At 41.6% G+C, this 22745-nt stretch overlaps 1 protein-coding gene across 2 annotated transcripts in view; it reads right to left on the reverse strand.

The window, feature by feature from the left end:
• Window positions 1–404: 404 nt before the first annotated feature.
• RPN2 (ribophorin II) overlaps window positions 405–22745 on the reverse strand; it is a 52248-nt gene continuing 29907 nt past the window's right edge. Inside the window, exons 10-18 of one of the 2 annotated variants that reach the window (XM_054696677.1) lie at window positions 17094–17185; window positions 15904–16018; window positions 11208–11402; window positions 9627–9713; window positions 7937–8032; window positions 6537–6612; window positions 4569–4698; window positions 3058–3105; window positions 405–723 (exon numbers count right to left, since the gene is read on the reverse strand). In XM_054696677.1, the coding sequence (XP_054552652.1) occupies window positions 711–723; window positions 3058–3105; window positions 4569–4698; window positions 6537–6612; window positions 7937–8032; window positions 9627–9713; window positions 11208–11402; window positions 15904–16018; window positions 17094–17185 (852 nt within the window). In that variant the 3' untranslated portion in view covers window positions 405–710. The remainder of the gene's footprint in view (window positions 724–3057; window positions 3106–4568; window positions 4699–6536; window positions 6613–7936; window positions 8033–9626; window positions 9714–11207; window positions 11403–15903; window positions 16019–17093; window positions 17186–22745) is intronic. The other variant, XM_037495491.2, reaches the window with a different exon arrangement.

The following is a 22745-nucleotide window of genomic DNA, read 5'->3' on the forward strand; positions in this document are numbered from 1 at the left end:
AATGGTGATGCTGGGCGCAGTTTCAAAAGGAGCATTCTTGAGATGTGTGTGTGCCCTGTTAGAGCCTAAGATAACTCAAGTTGTCAGCCTTCCTTTCAGACAATCCCTCGCCTTTCCCACTGCATGTCAAGCTCAAATCTGTCAAGGCAAAAGCAGAACGGGGCCTTCAGATAGCAACAGGGCTCCCATGCAGAGAGTCGGTGCCCACTGCTGGAGAAGAAGGGAGGTTGCTGCCTTTCCCGGGAAAAACTCAGTACTGTTAAGCAAGGTTAGAAGAATCACTGGAAAAAGGCCTGGAGAAACACCCTGGCCAATGTGTTAATGGTATTTTAGCAAAGTCCTCACCTCACAGGTGCTACAAGCCCAAAAGTACTAGAGTAAACTCTCAATCAGTCCTTTGTTTCTGTTATTCTCTTTATTCCAAAACATGAATTACACATTTCAACTTTTTAAATTCAATATCTGGCTAAGCTGGGAATATTCACAGCATCTCTCTAGGGCACCATGCCAAAAAAAGACTATCTGAGCTCCAATTATCTGCTCCATGTTGGGGAAATAGAAAAACAACAAGTCAAAGTATAACCACAATTCTGACTTTTTTCTCTTTAAATAAGTTTTTTTTTCATCCCTCTTTTTAAACTGTGAATTGTTCTTGACTCCTTTTCTTGATGCTCATTTCAGAATTCAGAATTTCCTTTCTTCTTCAGGAATTAATGTGCTGTTCTGAAAGAAAATGGAAGCAAATACAAAGTTAATAAAGGTTTTAATTTAATGTTAAAGTTCCTAACTGATGACAAAAGAGACCCACTACAAGGTCCCATTCATAAGGGAATAATCATTTATCTATTAATTCTACTGATTTATGTCCCACTCCATTTCACAAAAGAACATGAGACATCTAGTTCAAACTAAAGCTTATGACAACTTCAACTAAATGAAACAAACCTGAGGCTAAACAAGGAAGTGGTATGTGAAAAATATAAGGAGATGAGGTAATTCCAGGCACACCTCTCACAGTGCAAGGCCATAAAGACCATAAATTTCAACCAGATGAACAGAGAGCAGGGTTTAAAAGATCGTTCATCTTCAGTTCTCCAGGTTTCAGGCCTACCCACCAATACATGACTGTCATGTGGCTGGAAGACAACATTCTGACCATTCAAGAACCCCAGCCATGCAGTCACACAGGGCCAAGTGGCAAGACTCAGTGTCTAAACCTAAATTAATTCCCCAAAATGGGACTCAGCATACAGGAAAATCTAAAGAGGGGATAAAAACGTCTCAATCTCTTTATTCTTTCTTTCCCCATGGCTGCCTTTCCCTAGATTCCAAGAAATGATAAGCAAGCACAAGAACAAAAATGACCATCTAGCCAGGCACTGCAACCAGCAGGGTGATAGCAGCAAGTGTCTGGGTGGCTCTGGCAGGCAGAGGCAGGTGCTGTGCTAACACACGGTCAGCCTCAGCAGGCAGTTGCATCCAGAGAAAGGTGAAAGGGTTAGTCAGCCACGAGCCTCTATCTTGGCCAGGCCACTATGCCCTCTTTTATTCCTGCTCAAATTAATGTCTGTCCTCAGGAAGTTTCGAAGTTCCAAACTTCCAAACGATCAAGTAACTTTCCTCTCTCTCAAGTAATACTACTTAGGGGTAGTAGAGTGGAGGTAGAATATCTAAAAATCAAGAAAAAAAAATCAATCCAGAGTTACCTGAAAGAATTAAAGAGCTCAACATTTAGCAGAAAGGATTAGTTCTGAAAGCATACCTCGTAAAGAAAAACTATACTTTAGGACAAAACCCAATGGGTATGGCCGGGGGGTGGGGGGCGGGGGAGAGGCTGACTACAAAGGACACAAAGGACTTCCACAGGAGACAGAGATGGCCTGTTTTGTTTATACAACTATAAGCTTGTCAAGGGTCACAGAAATGTAAACTAAAAAGGTGAATTGTACTGTATATAAATGAAACCTGAAAAAAATAAAACCAAAGTGTTGGTTTCTTTTCGTGAGGATGAGCTATTCCAGCTTATGCTCACACATGCGAGCTTTTGTTGACTTCTCCTATTTTCAGAGGATTAAAAATTAGATGTTTCACTGCTTTGGCAGAGAAAGCCATTTCCAAGGCACAGGACAAGGGGGACCGCAACATGAAATTCAAATAGCTCCCTCCTCTTTGTTGAACTGGTATAGGGGTCTGCAGACTACAGCCCACAACCTATTTCTGTAAACAAGGTTTGACTGGAACACAGCCACACTCGTTTGTTTATGTAGTCAATGGGTGCTTTCACATTGTGGTGGCAGAGTGCAGTAGTTGTGACAGAGGACATATGGCTACTTCCCAGAAAATGTTTGCTGATCCCTGGTCAGAGGAGCTCATCAATGAAAAAACAGACACTCTCCTCTCTCCTCCCCGCCTCTTGCCTCCATCTAGGCTAATACCATGATTAATCACTTGACATTTTAGTCTCTCAGGGTACAGCTCTGAGCCATACCGAGCTCTAGGAACCCAAGTTCTGATGCTGGCTTTGACCTGTGGCCATCAATTCCTTCATAATTTAGTCTTACCAAGCCACACTGTTTGGTGTAACCAGAGACAGATATTGCAAAAGCCTAGAAACAGTGACAGGGTGTGCCAGGATTTGCCATGGGACCATCATTTACTGAACTTAGATGTTCTGAATGGAGCTTTTAAGACGTTCATGTCTGGATCTGTCTTATCCTTAACTCTGCTCTTCCTGTGAACACAGAGGAGGCTGTTGTTTGTAAATAAAGTACGCCGTGGGACATGAGGTAGCAAGGAGTCTTAGTCACCAAATCCAGGGAAAGCTGCTCTGCCGGTTACCCCATCAGGTGGGCTCACATGGGGAGCTTTTGCTTATGCCCCAGTTCAGGCACAGCCTGGTCTAACAAGTTGGAAAACAGCTTGAGAACTAGGCTTTAGCGTGGGAGTGATAGGGAGGGATGAGCAAGCTGGAAACTAGATAGAACAGCTAACATGCATGAGGTGGGCAAGACGGGAAAGGGGCCCTGCTTCTGGGATGAGTCCACCCTTCATCTTTACCGTAGTGTCCTATATTTTGCCAATCTACTGCTCTGCTCTGCAGCGATCCTGCCAAAGGAAAGAGGATTTGAGAATCAAGAAAGGACAGTGAGAAGGGAAAAAAGCTGAGGAAAGAAATGACAAACACCCAACCAGAGCTTCCATTAGGGCCAGTGATTTTCCCAGTGGCAGAGTTCATTCTAGGACTCACAGAAGTGGCCACAGAAGAATATGCTTTAGCCTTCAGTGTGGGATTGGGGAAGGAGGGGTGAGAACCATGGTTGCTCTCCCCAGAAAATGTCCATAATTTGAGGATTCCAAATTAGGAACTTCTGCTAAGCAGGACCGAAATCAAGTAGTTTCCACCCCTACCTCCCCCTTGATTTTGTCTTGTGTGAACAACTTCCTGGAAAAAAAGAACTCAGCAGAGTATTGCCTTTTGGCTTCGTGAGGCCCACTGGCTGCTATGAGAGAAACAGGGCTCTGCTTAGAAAAAACAGCTGAGTCCCCAGGTCTTTCTCAGATGCACAGCACAGCTACCAAGTTAAAGGCAGCTAGAGGGCTGGACAATGAGGCAGCTGCCATTGTGGTGCTAAGGGAAGCTCTGGTAGAACCTGGGTTACTACCGAGAAGTCAACAAGCAGCCGGGTCTCCATGGTGAGGCCCTCAGAAAGCTCACAATGGATGCCCGGGCAGGAAAGAGGCCTCTTGCTCTCCCACCCACTAATGATCTGAGAAAGTCCCTCTCTGATCTGACCAACTTGGCAAGCCACATGGGAGTGCAGACTATTAAGTTAGATTCCTCCAGCTAAAATCCTGGAGAGGAAAAAGCAGGGCACGTCTGAAAATGTTAACTTCCAAAGGTAAAAGCAATTCTGACCTTTTCTTAGTGACCTTTACGCAGCTGAAATCACCCAAGTTCTAATAAAGTCAAATCAATGAGAAACACCTATGTGACATTTAAATTTGTCTGTAACCCAGGTTGGAAAGTCAAGCTGCCAGCAAGCTGCCATCGCATGGAGATCTGACCATTTGTGTGAACTTAAGATTGTTCTGGTTTCATCTGGGCATGAGGTATGGGCTACGGAATGGTGCTCTGCCGGGGCTGCTGCAAAACCTGCAATCTTCTGAGACCTGCATGGACCTCAAGCGCAGGAGGAAAAGGTCCGGGAGTCTGATACAGGTTACAGAGGAGTAATGCTCTGAGCATGAGAAGAAAGCAGAACCAGAGAAAATTTTCATATGGCCAGCATATTAACAATAATCTTCTGTCATGTTATAATCCATTTTAATCTTCACAAAACAATGATCTCTACTCTCACTCTAATGTGAAGGGGTAAAAGCCGTGGTAGTTTGAATATATTTAAAGCTGATCACAAGGCCCTTTTCTGACTTAAAAGGCTTCTGTATCACACTTGTCCCCCAAGGATATGAATCATTTTGTCATATACTCTTGTTCAAAGAGCTGGGCAAACAGCTGAGAAAACTATTTCCAATCCCACTCGGGGATCCTGACCCACCCCCAGCCTTACCTCTTAACTGCCTGATGGGCCAGCATCCGATTACCAGCCAGAAACGTCACACTGCCCAAGATGGCCAGGTACTTCAAGGTCTGGAACATGTTGAGCTGAGTCCAGTAGACATACATGAGCCCCAACATAGCTACAAGAACAAGTGTCGGGACAGCTAATTAAATGAAACCAAGACAACTCCCTGGGGCAGAGGAATTAGGAGCAGTGAGTGCTGGATAATGAAAAGATCTAGTTTCTAGATTAGCTTGTTTGATTCCTATTATGTGATGCCAGAAAATAGATTAACTCAATATATATATGCCTCCTAGCTTTGGCTACCAAGAAATCCAGTGGTGAAAACCAGACCTTGGCAACTTTTACTAACTCACTCCATGTTCCAGTTCACATTTATTTTCTTCAATGTCGGTTTTTTTTTTTTTAAAGTTTTTTTTTTTTAAATTTATTTATTTTTATACAAGAGCTGGAATACAGGCCAGAGGTGTGGGAGGGTGAGAGGATTCACCAGAGACAGAGCCAGGAGCAGAACAGGCAGAAGGACTGAAATACACTGCTGAGGGGAGCAGTGGGCATGACAGGAGAGGTCTACCACACCATGTGGGTTTCTCCCAGGCCGGCTGGGAATCGAACAGGCGCTGCAGAGGCTGCGGACAGCTTCACAGCGCTGCGCTCAAGCCACTGCGCCACAGGGGTGGCCCAATGTCAGTTGTTTTAATGTTGCTGTCATGTTATTGTTGGGATTCACTTATTTTTTTCAAATTCTGAATGAAAGCATGCAGAATATAAATGAATAATCTTTTCTATTAAAAAAAATTTTTTAAGGATAATTTGCCACTGTAACTAGGAAGGAAACAAGGTGGTAGGTTGAGTACAAGGGGCTCAGAACTGCACATCAAGAGCCCTGGGTTCTGTCCAGGAGCTGCCCTTCCCAATCACTTAATTTCTTTGAACCTAAATTTTCTCACCTGTCAAATAGGGATCATAATTCCTGCCCCAGTCACCCTCATCAGGGTTGTGATGAGAATCGAATGAAGGAATGTGAACAAAAAGCACTCTGGCAAGAAAAGTCATGACGCTAAACAAATTTATATTCAGGTTTTGTTCTCAGCTGACCCGGCAGGGCTATCACTCAAATCCAGTAACTGGACTGGAAAGAAAGGTCATCCTGTCAATTCTGTCCAGAAGGATGACGGATGAACTCCAGCAGGGGTTCTTAACCATTTTTGAGGTCACAGACCACTGTGTGAAGCTGATCAAAGTTAAGGACTCTCTCTTTCCCCAGAAAAAATACAGATAACACATTTGCTTAGAATTTCAAGAGATTCATCTACGGACCCCTACAAAATCCACACATAATGGACACACAGAGGGGAATCCTGAGTCAAAGAAATTAAAAAAAAATACTGAAGTCACAGTGAAATGCAAGGCATCACTGATCCGAAGTGTCGAAAGTCTCTGAAATGCTTAAGTGATTTGTGAATTTACTGTCTTGTTATGTTCAGGCCCTACGTTCTCAAGAGAACAATGCAGGACAGTGTGTCTGACCAGGGAAGGGACTGTTTTCTATTATTGTCCAGACACAGCCGCCAGCAAATGTGAAGATCGATATGGTGGGGAAAGATAACCTTTGGAAACTGCATTAATGCTCTTCATCCAGGAAGATGGCTCAATGTAAAGAAAGGATTAAGTGAGTAATCTCTGGAAATGAACAGGGCTATTAAATGAGGGTAAATGGCCTGCCGACAGTAGCTGAGTACAATGAAACCCAATATAATGACAGCTGTTCTAAACTGATGGTCCAAACAGGTTTATCATCATATTAACTGCCCTAAAAGGCCAGGAGGAAGAGGGAAATGTTATGCTATTAAGTCATTATAGTTAATAGGTTGCGGGTCTACTTAACAGGGCTTTTGCGTGGGCAGGCTAAATGTCAGCAGAGGTTAAATGGAATTAGCAGCCTGGGGCGCTTACCAGCATGTCCCAGGTGAAAGATAATTGTGCTAGGAGCAAAAGTGAAGTTGGAGACATTGGCACCAATCCGGATCCACTGAACGATGGAGAGAAATAAATTAAAAAGCCATTAGAACTTAAAAGGAAGACAACACATGCCATGTCAATGCTAATCCAATAAATAGCCCTAAGGGTTTAAAAGTTCAGAGTACTTGAAGGGCAGGGAATTTTTCCAAGTGACAACCACCCTACGTCCTCAAGAGAGACTGTTCCTTTTTTTCTTTAGAAAGGCCTCTCAACAACTGCTCTCAAATGTGCTTGGGTAACTCAAACCCGAACATCATTTTTAATGACAGCAAACTCTTCTATTTTAAAACAGGTGAGACCAAGAAGCTGAAAGGGCAGGAACTATATTTATGATGGCAGAGCTGGCATCCCAACTGATTTCTCTAAGTATTGCCAAGATGAACCCATGAGCAGCAGTCAGAATGCATGCTCTTGCTGCAAGTACTGGGCCTTTTGAAATTCTCATCACTCAAATGTGAGGACAGGTGCTCATCCCTGGATTCTGAAATCTTGAGATATGCCATCCAGATTCAGATCGACTAATCATTTTTTTTTTTTTAAATCAAGGAACACAGGCAACTTTTCCAAAGTAAGATCTAATGACTATTCCATATAGTCCTCAAAAATCCTCCTAACTTGTAACAACTGATCCGTGGTTATTACTTTAAAAGACAAAAAAATATAAACAGTACACTAAAGTATAAAAGGTAAAAATTTCCTTCCTCTTTAGCACACAAAAGAACCTCTCCTTAGAGGTGACCAACACTAGTAGACAATGGCTTTTTAAAGTTCCTCATTCTAAACATCTTAGCCTACCCCTTGTCTTCTTAACTCAAGCAGATGTGTTGGCAATCTTGTCACATCAGCATTTAAATCTACCCATTTTTTTTAATAAGCCACATATTAATTCACTGCAATGATGTGCCATAATTTATTGAACACTTGCTTATATGAGGACTTTAGGTTGTTTCTAGTTGGATACTTCAAATTGTGCTGAAACACACAGCCTCTATACTCTTATTTTTATACAGCTATCGGCATTGGGCCTGACTTCTTTCACACGTGACCTCATCTCTACACTCTTAGGGAACACCATAGTCTATACACTTTTATCATTTTTAATGGCTATTAGGTACTTTCTCATGCCCCTAATTAATGGATCAGTTTATCGGGCTGCTCCCCCATAGTGGGGAATTTTAGTTATTCTAAAATTTTTTGACCATCGGTTCCGGTCACAGCTGCTAGACCCCTTCGGAGCTGTGCTAGGGTCAGAGCACAAAGCCTCCTTTGGCACAGCAACATCTGCTGAGTCTGGTGCCAGACACACACTGCCCATGCTAATTACAGCTACTCACCAGAGCAAAGAGCAGAAGCAAGGGCGAGAGGATGAGGGCGGTGAAAGTATTGGACACCACTGTGGGGGGCCTCTTCTCAGGCTCTCGGAACAGGTGCTGCCAAAAGAAGACACACAAAGAATATTTAAGAAAGTGCCCTCCCCAGCAGGGCCTGCCATGTATACCAGGGACCAAAACACCAATGAGAACCAAGAAGAAATGCCTCCCAGAAGCTGAAACCACCAAACAAGGACTTGCCACTCAGCATTCTGCCTCGTCTCAATGATGGCTTCTGGATTTCAGAATGCTTCTGGGTTGCTAGGATGACAATGTCATATGTTGTTGCCCCATTTAAGTTAGCTGATTAAGCTAACTAACATTAAGATAGCTGAGTAAGCAACCTCACTCTTTAAAATTTAACATAACTTCATTATGGGTGGTTCCAACTGTAATTGACCCCAGAGATTTCTATTTGAGTCCAAACTGATTTATATGAGCAGTGCAATCAGGCATAAGTTGCTTCACCACTCTGCCTCAGTTTCTAGCTAGAAAATCGGGGATGGGAGGGTAGTGACCATCTTGCTAGGCTTGTAAGGATGTTGTAAGGACCAACTGAAACAGGACATTCAACTCTGCTTTGTAAGTTGTAACACACCCACACAAATTTAAATTTTTTTAAGACTTTCTTCAAATGTGTAAACTTGCGGCTCTTGCTTGCTGGCCAATGTCCAGCCTTCCCAAGGTCCACGATGAGGTAGTTCAGCCCCATGTGAGATTTCTGCCCCCAATTTTCAGCTCCTCTTTGCTACCACTGCCACTAAGGGTTTTTAATACAATCTGTGGCAGCTGCTGCCATCTACTCCACCCTACAAATTGACCAGCACCCTTCATCATTATAGTTATACCTTCAGCTATTTAACTGTATCTCCAATTCTTAAATAATGCTATTATTAACACTAGGAAGATTTTTAAAAAGAATCCTATTACTCTTGGGCACTTGTCCTTTTTTAATAGTGAAATGAGATTAAGTGGTCTCTCTGAAACACTTCAACATTAATTCATATGTAGGTTTCCACATTACTACAGTATGGCAGGGAGGCGCCACCTCTATTTCCTTAAACAGTACCCAAATAATTTAACAATTGTTGTGTCTATTTTATAAAATGTTCAGAAACTCTTCGAAGTTTTTCTTTCCTTTTCTGTTATATATTATGATCCTAACAAAAATCTGGCTGGGCTGGGCTGGGCAGGGGTTCTAATATTTGTGTGCAAGAAAGGAGAGTCCCTGAAGAGATAAAGGGCTTGCCTAGGGAGAGAAAGCCCTGATTTCCTGGTTGAGTCTTCCACCTGTACGACCCATCAGCCCTGACTGCTGCAGGAGCAGAGATGAAAGGCAAACCCATGTGGCATTCGCTGTCCAGCAGTGATTTGAGGGGCTGAGCCTCCTAGATGTTTAGGCAAAACAGACTAGGGTTCTAATTCTGTCTCTATCTGCTTTCTGGGAGCTAGTTACTGGGCTCTCTGGGCCAGTTTTTTCAGCACTTGAATGAGACTGATGTTTATGCTGCCAAATTGGCAGAGTAGTGAGGACCAATCTATAAAACATATAAACAGGTTAAAACAGGAACCAGAGCCATGGTCCTGGGGTTTGCTGCCCCTGCTCACTGTGCCCATTTCAGTTTCATGGTTAGTACAGACTCTTGGGATATACCTGAATCTCCTGCTTGGGGGTGAAAAGATTCTTGGACAGGACAGTGGATGGAGCATCTTCTTCAGGGAATTTGATGACCACATCAGCCTAAAAAATAAGGACAGTCTTCAAAGGCACAGGGCAGAGAAAGGGGTGCAACACATCAGCAGGACAGTATTCCCTGACTCACATTCAGGACCATAACTGAACAGAGCACCAAGCAGTCCAATTACTTCTAATCCATTAGTTGAAAAATTGAGGCAGTAAAAAATTCAAGAATAAAGTATTTGTTGAAAATGCTTTTTAGAGCAAGAGTTCCAATTTTCTGCAGGTCCGATGAGTCCCACAGAGCTGCTTAATACAAAGATCCCAGCTGGCACTTGGGCTGTTATGGCTGCAATCAGAAACTGCTTGGTATCTCTGGGAAGTGTGATTTAGTCACATTAAAAAAAAAGAAAAAGAAAGAAGAAACGAAACTGTACACTCATACAAGCAGCAGCCCAGGAGGATAGAGGAGCTCTGAACACAGCAGAAGAAATCGCAGCTGGCCCTCTGTCCTGCAGAGGAAACCAACCACAATTCAAAGCCCGCAATTTAGCTTCTGCTACCTTCACAGCCTCATCACCGGCTGCTCTTGACCAGATTCAGGTGGCCCTGCACAATGGACCCACTTGCGTCTCGCTGAAACCTTGGGCTTTCATATGAGTCAGTCCCCAACCAACAGCCCACAGTGCCCAGAGACTATTTTTATAAATCTCTGTAACTCTTCAACTCCAAGGCTCAAATGCCAAGTCCATCAATGAAGTTTTCTCTCATCATACCAATCAAAACAAGATATATAGGTGAAAAGCACCATGTAAACTATAACATGCTATGTAAATGTTGGATTTATCGGTTTCCTAGCATTTTGCACATCTTACAATTCACTGACCCATACCATTCTGAATTGTTATTAGAATCCAAAATCTGGACCTCCATAGTGGCACAGCAGGTTGAGCGCAGCGCTGTGAGGCTGTCCGCAGCCTCTGCAGCACAGGTTCAATTCCCGGCCAGCCAGGGAGATTCCCACATGACGCGGCAGACCTCTCCTGCCTCGCCTGCTGTTCCCCTCAGCAGTGCTTTCAGTCCATCTGCCTGTTCTGCTCCCCGCTCTGTCTCTGGTGAATCCTCTCACCCTCCTGCCTCTGGCCTGCACCCCAGCTGTTGTATAAATAAAATAAATCTTAAAAAAAAAAAAAAAAGAATCCAAAATCTTATCCCTCCTGCAAAGCTACAACATTTCTCAAATGTCAGGGCCGTTATTTCTTACATCTGTGTATCCCTCATGTTCCTTGCTATAAGATGAAAATCCCCATCTACTATATTTCTTACAGAAATTCAGACTACTAGAGGCCACTAGGGCAAATCTATACTTCATTCATTCATTAAGTCACTTCTAAGGACTTATTATGTGCCAGGCCAGCACATCCCTCTACTAATACTAAGGGAGAATACACACGCAGGTCTAGAGTGAAGCACCCCACACCTCTGAAAAAGGACCTGTTTGTGCCTGACTATGGTATAGCCACTGTTGCCTGGGTCAGAGTGTACTGAGGCACATACCACATTCCAAAGGATTGGATTCTTCAAAGTGGCATCCCCGATGATCAAGTAAAGAGTGTAGGTGCCAGACGCAGAGTCGAATTCGATCTTTCTCTCAGACGTGTCCAGCTCAAATTTATACACATTCTTGCTGTCCGGCTCAGCAACAAACACCACTTCCTGTCCAGTCTTCTGGTTATGAAGTCGGACGAATGTCTGACGAAACAATAATACATCTTTTCAGCTGGCAGGTTCTAAACTCCTGCTGGCCCAACATTAGATTAATGAGGCAGCAGAGTGCTGCTCTTCTGTCACACTGAGAACGTGGGATTTTCCAGGCACACTTGAGAGTGTGGAAAGAGTGGCCATCCCACCCTGATTCCCAGCTCAGAGATTTTAGATAACTTTTTGTTGGGATGAAGAAAGAAATTTAACTTAGGAGTCCAGCCAATTCTCAACTACTTGGAGGCTGAATGCCCAGTTTGTGCATGATTTAAGCCCTTTGCTCTTGCTGCAATTTCTTCTTCCTGCCAGCCTTTTGGCCACTTTGCTGCCCAATTAACTTCTTCACCAGAGGGTGAAAAGAAGGGAAATGAGGTGGAACTGTAAGAGGCCCATTTTCAATTTCCCAGTGCCTCCAGCTAAAGATTTAGTAGAGGAAGCTTGGGGATTGAGAGCAAGCAGAGTTCTAATCAAGCAGAGTAGCCTGGTGTCACAGAAAGAGCCCAGGCACTGAAGATGCATTAGGTTCCACTAACCCATTTGCTAAGCAGGTTAGTTGACTTCTTTGGGCGTTAATTTTTTCATCTTTAAGATAGAAAGATTAACTTCTACCAATAATATATTGGTGAGACGATTCACAATAACATATGCAAAGCATTTAGCACAGGGCCTGGTATATATTAGCTAATTAACAAACAGTAGTTGATATTATTATCAAGACAATGATACGACTCTAATCACCTTATCCTCCCAATGACATAAACTAAACAAGGTTTCTGCAGCAAAACTTAATGGCCTGAGATTTTCTTTCAAGTGTTTCAAAATAGAGAATTCTACAGTAGCTACATTGGTTCCATTTTACGGATCATAAGGCACAAGCATTAAATGAGTTGCCACAATCAAATGGCCAGTGCTGGATCCAAAGGAAAAAACATAAATCTCCTTTGTTACTCTCATCTGGATAACAAAGAACCACCATCAAAGTATATATTTAAGGAAGGGGTCCAGAGTTGTGAAGCATCTTGGCCATATCAATTAGTCTTGGCCAAAAAATGGGATTTAGGAATCCAGAAGCCTGATATCCCTCTTGTCTCAGGAAGCGCAGGTGGTAGTCGGGTTCTTTCACAAAATGCCATCTCCACCTGGGAGAGCTCTAAGCCACAGTTTCTAAAACTGAACCTTGCATGGGACAAGTATTCAATTAAAGTTATATTTCTCCACTAATTGTCCCTGGCTAATAACCCTAATCCCAATTTAGTCTCATAATTTCTTCTCTCTGTATTCTTTCTTTCCTCTGCTGCTTGGTTAGAAAAGGTCATTTTGAGAAGGAGAGGGGAAATGCTAAGAGGTTGAAGTGCTTAAAGATTAGTTAGCCAAGGAGTTTTCAGGTGCAAGGGAGAGAGAAGCAGAGAATTGGACCTGGGGACAGCTATTCTGGGGCCTGTACAAGAATCAGAAAGCAAAATGGTCTCTAAGTAAATCCACTGACCTTAGTGGCCTGCCCTAAAGCTGCCTCTCAGCATGGACACAAAGCTGCTGGCTCTTGCTAAGTATCACTACAAAGCATCTTAACCAGGCCACTGGGTCCCACATTCTTCCCTGTCTTTCAGCATACAAAGTATCTGAATTTCCCCTTACACAATACAACTGTGGATAGGGCAGGGCTGAAAGCAGTATTCCCAGTCAAGGGGACTGACAAAGGTGGGGGGGGGAAAGGGGGCAAGAGACAAGGTATCTGAGAAGACAGGTAGGACAGCTGTGCTCTGGATAAAGGGTATGGCCTGAAATCATCTAAGTCCAATTCAAATCAAAATCACAATGAGATACCACCATACACCAGTGAGAACGGCACATATTAAAAAAACTAGCAACAACAAATGTTGGCGAGGATGTGGTGAAAAAGGGACTCTCCTACACTGTTGGTGAGAATGCAAACTGGTCCAACCACTATGGAAAACTGGGAGGTACTTCAGACTACCAAAAATGGAGGTACCATATGACCCAGCAATTCCACTCCTAGGTATCTACCCAAAGGACACAAAAACATTAATTCAAAAGGATACCTGCACCCCTATGTTTATTTCAGCACTATTTATAATAGGTAAGATTTGGAAACAACCCAATGCCCAAAAATGGATGACTGGATCAAGATGTGGTACATATACACAATGGAATAGTATGCAGCAATCAAAAAAGATAAACTCATGCCATTTGCACCAACATGGATGGAACTAGAAGAGATTATGCTCAGTGAAGTAAGTCAGAAGAAAAAAGAAAATTATCGGATGGTTTCACTTATAAGAGGAATATAGGGGAACCAAATAAGGGATCAGGGAAAAAAAATAATGAAAAACAACAAAAATAAACAGGTAACTATAAATCAGAAACATTCTGCAGGGGAGGGGGAGGGAGAGGGATCAAAACAAAAGCAGGGGGCCTCCCCTGGTGGTGCAGCGGTTGAGTGCTGGCCTGCGAAGCTGCCCAGCAGCCTCTGCAGCGCTGGTTCGATCCCTGGCCGCAGGGCAAGGGTCCCACATGGCGAGACAGACCTCTCCTGCCGCGCCCACTGTTCCCCTCAGCAGTGTATTTCGTCAGTCTGTCTGTTCTGTTCCCTGCTCTGCCTCTGGTGAATCCTCTCACCCTCCCGCGCTTCTGACTGTACCCAGTGCTTGTATAAATAAATAAATAAATCTTTAAAAAAAAAAAAAAAAAAAAAAAAAAAAAACAAAAGCAGGAAGAGCACAAGGGACTATTGTGATGGTGCAGGAGTAAAATGGTGGTGGAAATTCTATAGGGACTACACCCGAGAAAAGAAAGCAAACATTGTACAAAAATGAACAATAATGTAATATATATATAAATAAGTTATTTTTAAAAATCCTATTGTTATTTTATATAGGGAAAAAAATATGAAGGCTTTTGCTTTCGTAATATGAAGCAGGTACAAGGTTAAAAGCGCTATTCTTCAGATTCTCACAGAAAATCTGCTTTGGACAGAACAAAACAATGCTTTGGATCCACTGCCTAGGTTCTCCTTTTTTTCCAAATTACTTCTATGTATTTTTTTGTCAGAAAGAAAAAAGCTTCAACTAGGCCTAATTTGCTTTTTTTTTTAATTTCTGATTTTTTAAATTATTTTATACATTTTTTACATTATTTTTCATTTTTGCACAATGTATGCATTTTCATCTTGGTTGTATTCCCCATACAATTCCCACCCCCCTTATTTTGACCCTAATGCCTCCTCCCCTCCTTTTGCCCCCCCCAACACCCGCCCCCATAGTGTCTCTGGTTTATAGTTGCTTGTTGATTTTGATTTTTACTTTATTATAATTAGTCTTTTTCCCGGTCCCTTATTTAGGTTTTCTAAATTCCTGCTATGAGTGAGACCAACCAGTAATTTTCTTTTTCTTTCTGGCTTATTTTACTGAGCACGATCCCTTCCAGCTCCATCCATGTTGCTGCAAATGGCATGAGTTTATCTTTTTTGATTGCTAAGTAATATATTCCATTGTGTATATGTACCACATCTTCTTGATCCAGTCATCTATTTTTGGGCATTTGGGTTGTTTCCATAGCTTACCTATTATAAATAGTGCTGCTATAAACATAAGGGTGCAGGTGCCCTTTTGAATTAATGATTCTGTGTCCTTTGGGTAAATACCTAGGAGTGGAATGGCTGGATCATATGGAAGCTCCATCTTTAGCAGGTTGAGGAATCTCCACACAGCTTTCCATAGTGGTTGGACCATTTTGCACTCCCACTGTAGTGCAGGAGAGTTCCTTTTTCTCCATATCCTCACCAACATTTGTTGTAGCTAGTTCTTTTATTTTTTACTTGTTATTTTTTTTAAAGATTTATTTATTTTTATACACGAATTGGGGTACAGGCCAGAAATATGGGGGGTGAGATGATTCACCAGAGACAGAGCAGGGAACAGAACAGGCAGATAGACCAAAGTACATTGCTGAGGGGAGCAGCGGGCGAGACAGGAAAGATCTGTCCCGCCATGTGGGCTTCTCCCTGGTGGGCTGGGAATCGAACTCATGCTGCAGTGGCTGCAGATTGCTTCATAGGTTGCGTCTTAACCCTTGCGCCACCAAGGAGGCCCTGTAGCTAGTTTTTTTAATATGTGCCATTCTCACTGGTGTAAGATGGTATCTCATTGTAGTTTTGATTTGCATTTCCCTGATTACAAATGATGCTAAACATTTTTTCATATTCCTGTTTAGGCTAATTTGTTTTTAACCTATCTTCACAACACCAACTAATCTTTTAAAAAAAGCATGTTCCAGGTTCAGGATTACAAGCAGTCCCACAGGGGGCCATATGGGAGGACCTGAAGAACTGTCAGGGTTCAGAGGAAGATCTGAAGGTGGGAATCTGAAATCTTCTGTAGTCAGGTTATATACCACAACACTCTAGTGGATGTTAACATACACTAATACACATTAATGTTTCAGATAAACAGAATGGTCTGGACTTCATTCTGACCTGGTGAGGGGTGAGTTCAGTACCAGTGTTCACATCTACCAGCTGGAAGAACAAAGCAAAGTTCTGATGGCTGTCTGCGATGAATGTGCCCTTGGCTTTGGCTGGGTAGGTCACCCTGAAAAAGACGTTCATACAGCAAGTTTTCAGAGATGATACATAGAGCTCTGAGGACAGAGTAAGCATTCAAATGTCACTTCATTGTCTTATCTTCCCTCTCCTACTCTAACACAGTCCTGCTGTGGACAGAAAGAAATGTACAATCTCTGTGGCCTGGGGGCAAACTAAACTGATAAAGTCAGGTCTGAGGACAGCACAGAATAAACTTTGATCAGGGCCTAGGAAAAATGCTATGTGCAGATGCTCCAGGCTTTCACTTCAAGAACCTAAGGATATCAACTCAATGGCATCAGGCACCAGGGGAGCTCATGTGTGTCCCTGTAGAGTGGGACTAGCAGACCACAGGAGACAAAATATCAGGATTGATGTTAAAAGCCTACGTAAGCAAGGTCAACAGACAAGCAGGTGGGCCTTCCTGGTGGCGCAAGGGGTTAAGTCTCAGCACTATGAAGCTATCCATAATGCAGCTGCACTGCAGCACGAGATCGATCCCTAGGCAAGGAGCTAGCTCACATGGTGCAGCAGACCTCTCCTGTCTTGCCTGCTGCTCCCTTAGCAGTGTATTTCAGTCAATTTGCCTGCTCTGTTCCCCACTCTGTCCCTGGTTAATCCTCTCACCCCCCACACCTCTGGTCTGTACCCCAGTTCTTATATGCATAAATAAATAAATCTAAAAAAAAAATTATGAAGGAAAAGAGTAATCCAGAACATAACTAAATTCACTGCTTCCTTCACTGATATAATCTTGTTTTTAAAAATTGTCATCTGAATGAATTAACATAGTTGGTAACATAGCTGACTGACTCAAATTTACATTCTGAGATAAGCTCCTTATCTCACTATGGACTGGAAGCAAATAGCTTACTCAGGGACTGACTACTGGTAAAGACAACTGCCAAATCGGCCTGGATGTCAAGCAGCATCCCTGGGGCTGTGCCAGAACTATAGCCTCTTTAACCTGGGGTGCAAATTGGATCACTACCGACAGAAATGACCGAAGGACTTGGCGCCTACATGTGCTCGTCTCAGCTAATGCTGGGGTTTCCTGTGTGTCCAGGTATCATCCCACTTACCGGGTGGTTTTGGGTGCAATACTCTGATCCTTATCCACAGTAGAGAGATCAACATTTGTGATGCCAACTTCAGTAGAGATCTTGACTCTGAGCTAGAGTGAAATACAGAAGATAATCTCAAGTCAATTGGTGAGTATTCCAGGAGTTACCATTCATATCCAAACTTCTCTACTCCTAATGATAAATAAAGGCGGGGGGGGGGGGGGGGGGGGGGGGCGGGGGCGGAAATCCAAAGACAAGCGTCTTCAATGGTTATAGTAAAAGGGTCGACCCAGCTAGGCACTATTTCCATCTCTCCTATTCTGAGGCTGAAATAGCTCCATGATCTTATCTCTTTTTTCCTTCACTGGCTTTGGTTGGATGATAAATATTTAAAAGGGGAGAGGGGAGAAGTGGAAAGAAAAAAAAATCTTTTCTTTTCTAATGTCCTTTAAAATAAATAAGGGGAAAATCTTTAAGCAATAACCTTCAAATAATTTAAATCAACAAATACTCAAATTCTAAAGACAGCTAATATTTATGGTTTATTATGTGAAAGGCACTGACTTTATAAGGACGATCTCAATTTGCAAACAGGTAAATTACTATTACTTTAGATGAGGAATGAAAGATTAGGGATGAAGTACTTCTGGTTCTCCTGTTGAGCAGGGGGTAGAATTATATTTCCCTGGCCCTTTGGAGTTAGGTGTCCCCATGTGACTTGCTTTGGCCAATGAAATGAACAGAAATCAAGGTTCAGCTTCCAAGTGGAAGCTTTGAGAGTTAGCGTGTGATTCTCTCTTTTCCTCTTATGTGAACATTGTGTGCACAGAGAGGTTCACACTTTCTGAAATAAGGACAACATGGAGCAGGGAGTACAGGTGAAACATTAATAAGACACCTAGTGTGTGCAAAAAAGAATCTTGTTATTGAAGTCTATTATCAGCACAGTTCATCTTTATTCTCACAATGCTTGAATTCTACATGTTCCTTATAAACTTTTACAAAATGAAGGTAGCCAATGCCAGTAAATATGAAATTTTTTTAAATTAGAATAAGATAAACCTGAAGTTGCTTCTCAGGTAGAATATGGTTTTAGTGAGCTTTCACCATGGTATAACACGGACAGGATCAAAAAGAGCTGGAGTTGAAGTGTGCAGCTCATCAACCTCGTCTTCAGATTCTGGCAAAAACAGATCTTAGACCCAGATGTGGCTTTATAAGAAACTGAATATTCAGACACAGGGGCTGTATTATTGCTTTTGATGACTATGTGAACCTCATATTAAATGATGCAGAAGAGATTCAGGCTAAAACAATGTCTAGAAAACAATTGGGTTGGATCATGCTAAAAGGAGATAACATTACTTTGCTCCAAAGTTTCTCCAATTAAAAATGACCAATGAGGTCAGAAACTTGATAAGAAGGCAATAGTTTGTTTTCTTTAAGTGTCCTTTGTTGGGGGTGTAATATTTTGTCTTTGATTACTCTTATGTTATTAACAGATGACAATAAATGCAATGGAATTTTTACTTAAAAAGATTTGTGAATTTCCTGGGCCTCCCCGGTGGCGCAGCAGGTTGAGTGCCATGCTATGAAGTTGTCCACAGCTTCTGCAGTGCGGTTTGATCCCAGCCAGCTGGCGAGAATCCCACATGGCCCGAAGACCTCTCCTGTCCCACCTGCCACTCCCTTCAGCAGTGTATTTCTATCATCTCCTGTTCTGCTCCCTGCTCTGTCTCTGGTGAATCCTCTCACCCTCCTGTCCCTCTGGTGTGTACCCCAGCTCTTGTATAAAAATAAATAAATCTTAAAAAAAAAAATTTGTAAATTTCCTAAAGTGAGAAAATATGCTAAAAGTCTATTCATGGGAAATTTTTGAGTTAAAAAAAATCTATGTTTGAATGCACAAATTATGAAAACCCAAGGCACTTTTTATGTGCAAACATGTTTGTGAGCCTTCCAAATATTTGTTAAGCTTGAATGTAATGTTTAAGGAGATCCTTGTCAAATCCACTGGTTTAGAGTCTAAATGAGGATCAAGGAAAAGAAATAGAGGACTGGACAAACCAGTGAAGGACAGCTTTGGCATTTTTCTAAAACACACTATTCAAAGTGTGACAGCCTCAATTCAAGGGCAAAGAAGAAAATTTAAAGAGGGATAATAAAGACAGCTATCAAGTAATTCCTTTAACAGCCTTCTCTTCTGCCTCCATAATAACTATTTTGTAACAACAGCCTCAATTATCAGGTTAAATAGGGTGTTCTGTTTTGTTTAAAAAAAAAAAAAAGTCAGAATGTAAAAGATTAACTGAGGCTGTAGAATAATATTACCTTCTAGTTTTGAATACACAGCCACCAATTGGCAGAACTATAATTAGCATCACTGCCTGTTACTACATCTAGGCAACTAGGTGAATTATGGCAGTGGATATGGGGAGAGCTGGGTGTCTCAACTTTGCTTCCCTGGGTTGTCTGCTGAACAAACAGCTTCACAACTCATACAGGACTTGAAACCTAAGTTAAGTTTACTATACAAGTTCAATGTAACGAGACACTTATACCACTTCCATCTGAAGAACTACTAGAATGGAATGTTCAAAGAAGTAGCCAAAGAACTTTGATTAGGCAACTGAGTTTAAGCAAGAAACCCACTGAGACTGCTTTTCTTACACCACCTGGAGCATCTGGAGTACATAGGGGCAGAGGAACCTCTTACCCTAACGGGATGCATACACACAAAGCATAATTACAAAAGACCAGGTTGCTGCTTTAGTGAAGGGATGCGCAAAGAGCTGTGAAAGCACAGGAAAGGGAACTATGACCTTGAGTTAGGCCTTTCTTAGGAGTGGGAAATGCATGGCAGGAAGCTTCAGGCAGTCCTCCAGTTTGGGGAGAGGTAGGAGTTAAGCAGTACTCCATGCTTATAAAAATAACCTCTTTTCATAGTCAACTACTCTGCCATTTTCATTAACATTAACTAGAAAATTCCCTCTTCACTTCTGTGACTCATCTTCTTAAGGGCTCACTCATTTAAATAAATGTGTAAATGTGGTCTTGAAATCACTGCCCCACTTAAATGTCCACAAACAGGAGACTAACTAAATAAATAATGGTACATGAACGCTATGAATTACCACAAAGCAATTAAGAACAAGGTAGGTGTCTATGGAGATATTACCTCCTACTTTTTTATTACCTCCTACTTTTGAATACAGAGCCATCTATTAAGAGAATGATATTTCATATCACTGCCTGTTGTTGAGTCTTGGCAATTGGGTAAGTTATGGCAGGGGACCTGGGAAGAAGGCCATCAAGTTAGACCATTGAGAGAAAACCTAGAAACCTCTGTGTTGAATACAAAGGATACAACTATTTATAAAATATTCCCTTTTGTGTAAATAACCAAGGATATGTATACATTTGTTGACAACATGCATACTTCTTTTTCTTAGTGTACACAGTTAACTGTTAATAATAGATTCCTCCAAGGAGAAGGACTAGATCGAAAGGATGAAAAAAGACTCTTGTACTTAATTCCTTCATTATATATCTTTTTGGGTTTTGAGTGTTTTTTTAACTACTATTTTTTAAAAAATATGGATATCTGAGTAATGACACTCTGTGCCACAGACTTTCTTCTTTACTAAAACATTATTGCATTCATTGTGATCTTTAAAATAATCACTCTCTTGCAGCAGATGAATATACACAGGTATTTAAAGACTTGAAATAGGGTTCTTCAATATCCTAATCACAGTGATAAGGAAGTCACGAACTTTTGGGTTTTGTTTTTTTTTTTTTAAAGATTTATTTATTTATGCTGGGGTATAGGCCAGAGATGTGGGGTGGTGGGGAGCGGGTGAGAGGATTCACCAGAGACAGAGAGGGAACATAACAGGGAGACTGAAATACACTGCTGAGAGGAGCAGTAGGCGAGACAGGAGAGGTCTTCTTTGCCATGTGGGTTGTACCCTGGCTGGCCAGGGATTGAACTCATGCTGCAGAGGCCACGGATTGCTTCATAACGTGGTGCTTAACCCCTTGCGCCACCAGGGAGGCCCATATTTTGGGTTTTCATCTTAGAATCCTGGCTATAAATTTTTGGAAACACCATGGTCATTTATGCTGCTAATCAAGATTCAACTGTATGTTTATTCTAGAGACATCATCAGCATTCCCAGACAATACATGACACATGGAATGACAAAGGGAAAATTGCAGTGAACTCAAGCCATTTTTGGTTTTTTCTCAGTCCTAATTTTTAAAGGCCCACTAAGTAACAGGGTTTTTTTTGTTGTTGCACAGAAACACTATAGGGCTGTTCTTGAAGAGGGAACAGTTTAAAACAAGTCTTTCTGCTCCTAAAATGTGACTACAAATGGGTATCTAGAAACATTCAAAAGAAAAACATTTTTATGCTATTCAAAAGCAAACTGAGAAATAAAAATCTTCACAACTTTTTTCAAAGCCCTGTTGTAAAGTGTTCAGTGTAGGATCTCTGTTGGCTAGCTCCTTCCTTCTTCAAACTAACACTACAGGATTAGTTTCTATATTAGGAAAGGGACTTGTTTAGCCACTTTAAATGAAGCTAAGCCTGCTTTACAGTGAATCATGCTAGTAGTCCTTTCTTTGTCTGTGCTGCCTGCCACATACATCTCAAAAAATGTTTTAATGCCAGGAAATGCAGTCTTTCTGCTGAGAGTGATAGACTCCCCGTTTAGCCAATTACTGTCAAAAATGATGGTGCATTAGGGGCAATTAATGCTAATGACAGTTTCTAACATCCACGCTTTCCCTGGTAGCAAGTCCAGTATCAGCAAGTGCTATGACAGCCTCCTACACCAAACTACCACATTAATACACTCTGACCAACGTCGCACATCTCTCAGAATAAACAGGACCTGCTGACCTACTCTGAGGCTCAAAGCGTGACTATTACTGAAATTACAAAGTTACATGTATTAAAGTGGTCAGAGCATTCACACACATGTACACACACACATACACACCTCTAACATAATGAAGAGGGAGAGAGGAGATTTTATAACATTTATTCCATTTACCAGGAAGGAAAAGGACAGAAATGGCTTTAATAGGAACGTATTAACATTATATAAGAAATAGCTATTAACCATTTCTGCTATTTAGTACTGAGATAATTTTTCCAACAACCACAGAAACACTTGAACAAACATACAGATTAAAAGAATAGAATGATAAGTCTAGAAATTAACCGTTACATTTGTGGTCAACCAATTTTTGACAAAGATACAAAGATAATTCAATGGGGAAAGAATAGCTTTTATCAACAAATGGTCTTAGGAGAACACACAAAGAAGGAAGTTGCCCCCCCTACCTTATATCATATTACAAAATTAACTCAAAATGGATCAGAAACCTAAATGCAAGACCTAAAGCTATAAAATTCTTATTAAAAAACAGGACTAAATCTTCACGAGTTTGGCAATGGCTTCTTAGCTGTGACAGTTGAAGGACGAGGCAATGAAAGGAAAAGAAATAAATTGAACTTCAATCTTAAAATCTATTTTGCTTCAAAAAACAACATCCAGAAAGTGAAAAGACAACATAGACTATAAGAAATATAACTCATATAACTCAATAGCAGAAAGACAATTAATGTAATAAGAAAGGCAGGTAAGAGGTGTATAG

The sequence above is a fragment of the Talpa occidentalis genome, unplaced genomic scaffold (assembly GCF_014898055.3).
Source record: "Talpa occidentalis isolate TD23 unplaced genomic scaffold, MPIMG_talOcc4v2.1 talOcc4.10, whole genome shotgun sequence".
NCBI classification, from domain to species: domain Eukaryota; kingdom Metazoa; phylum Chordata; class Mammalia; order Eulipotyphla; family Talpidae; genus Talpa; species Talpa occidentalis.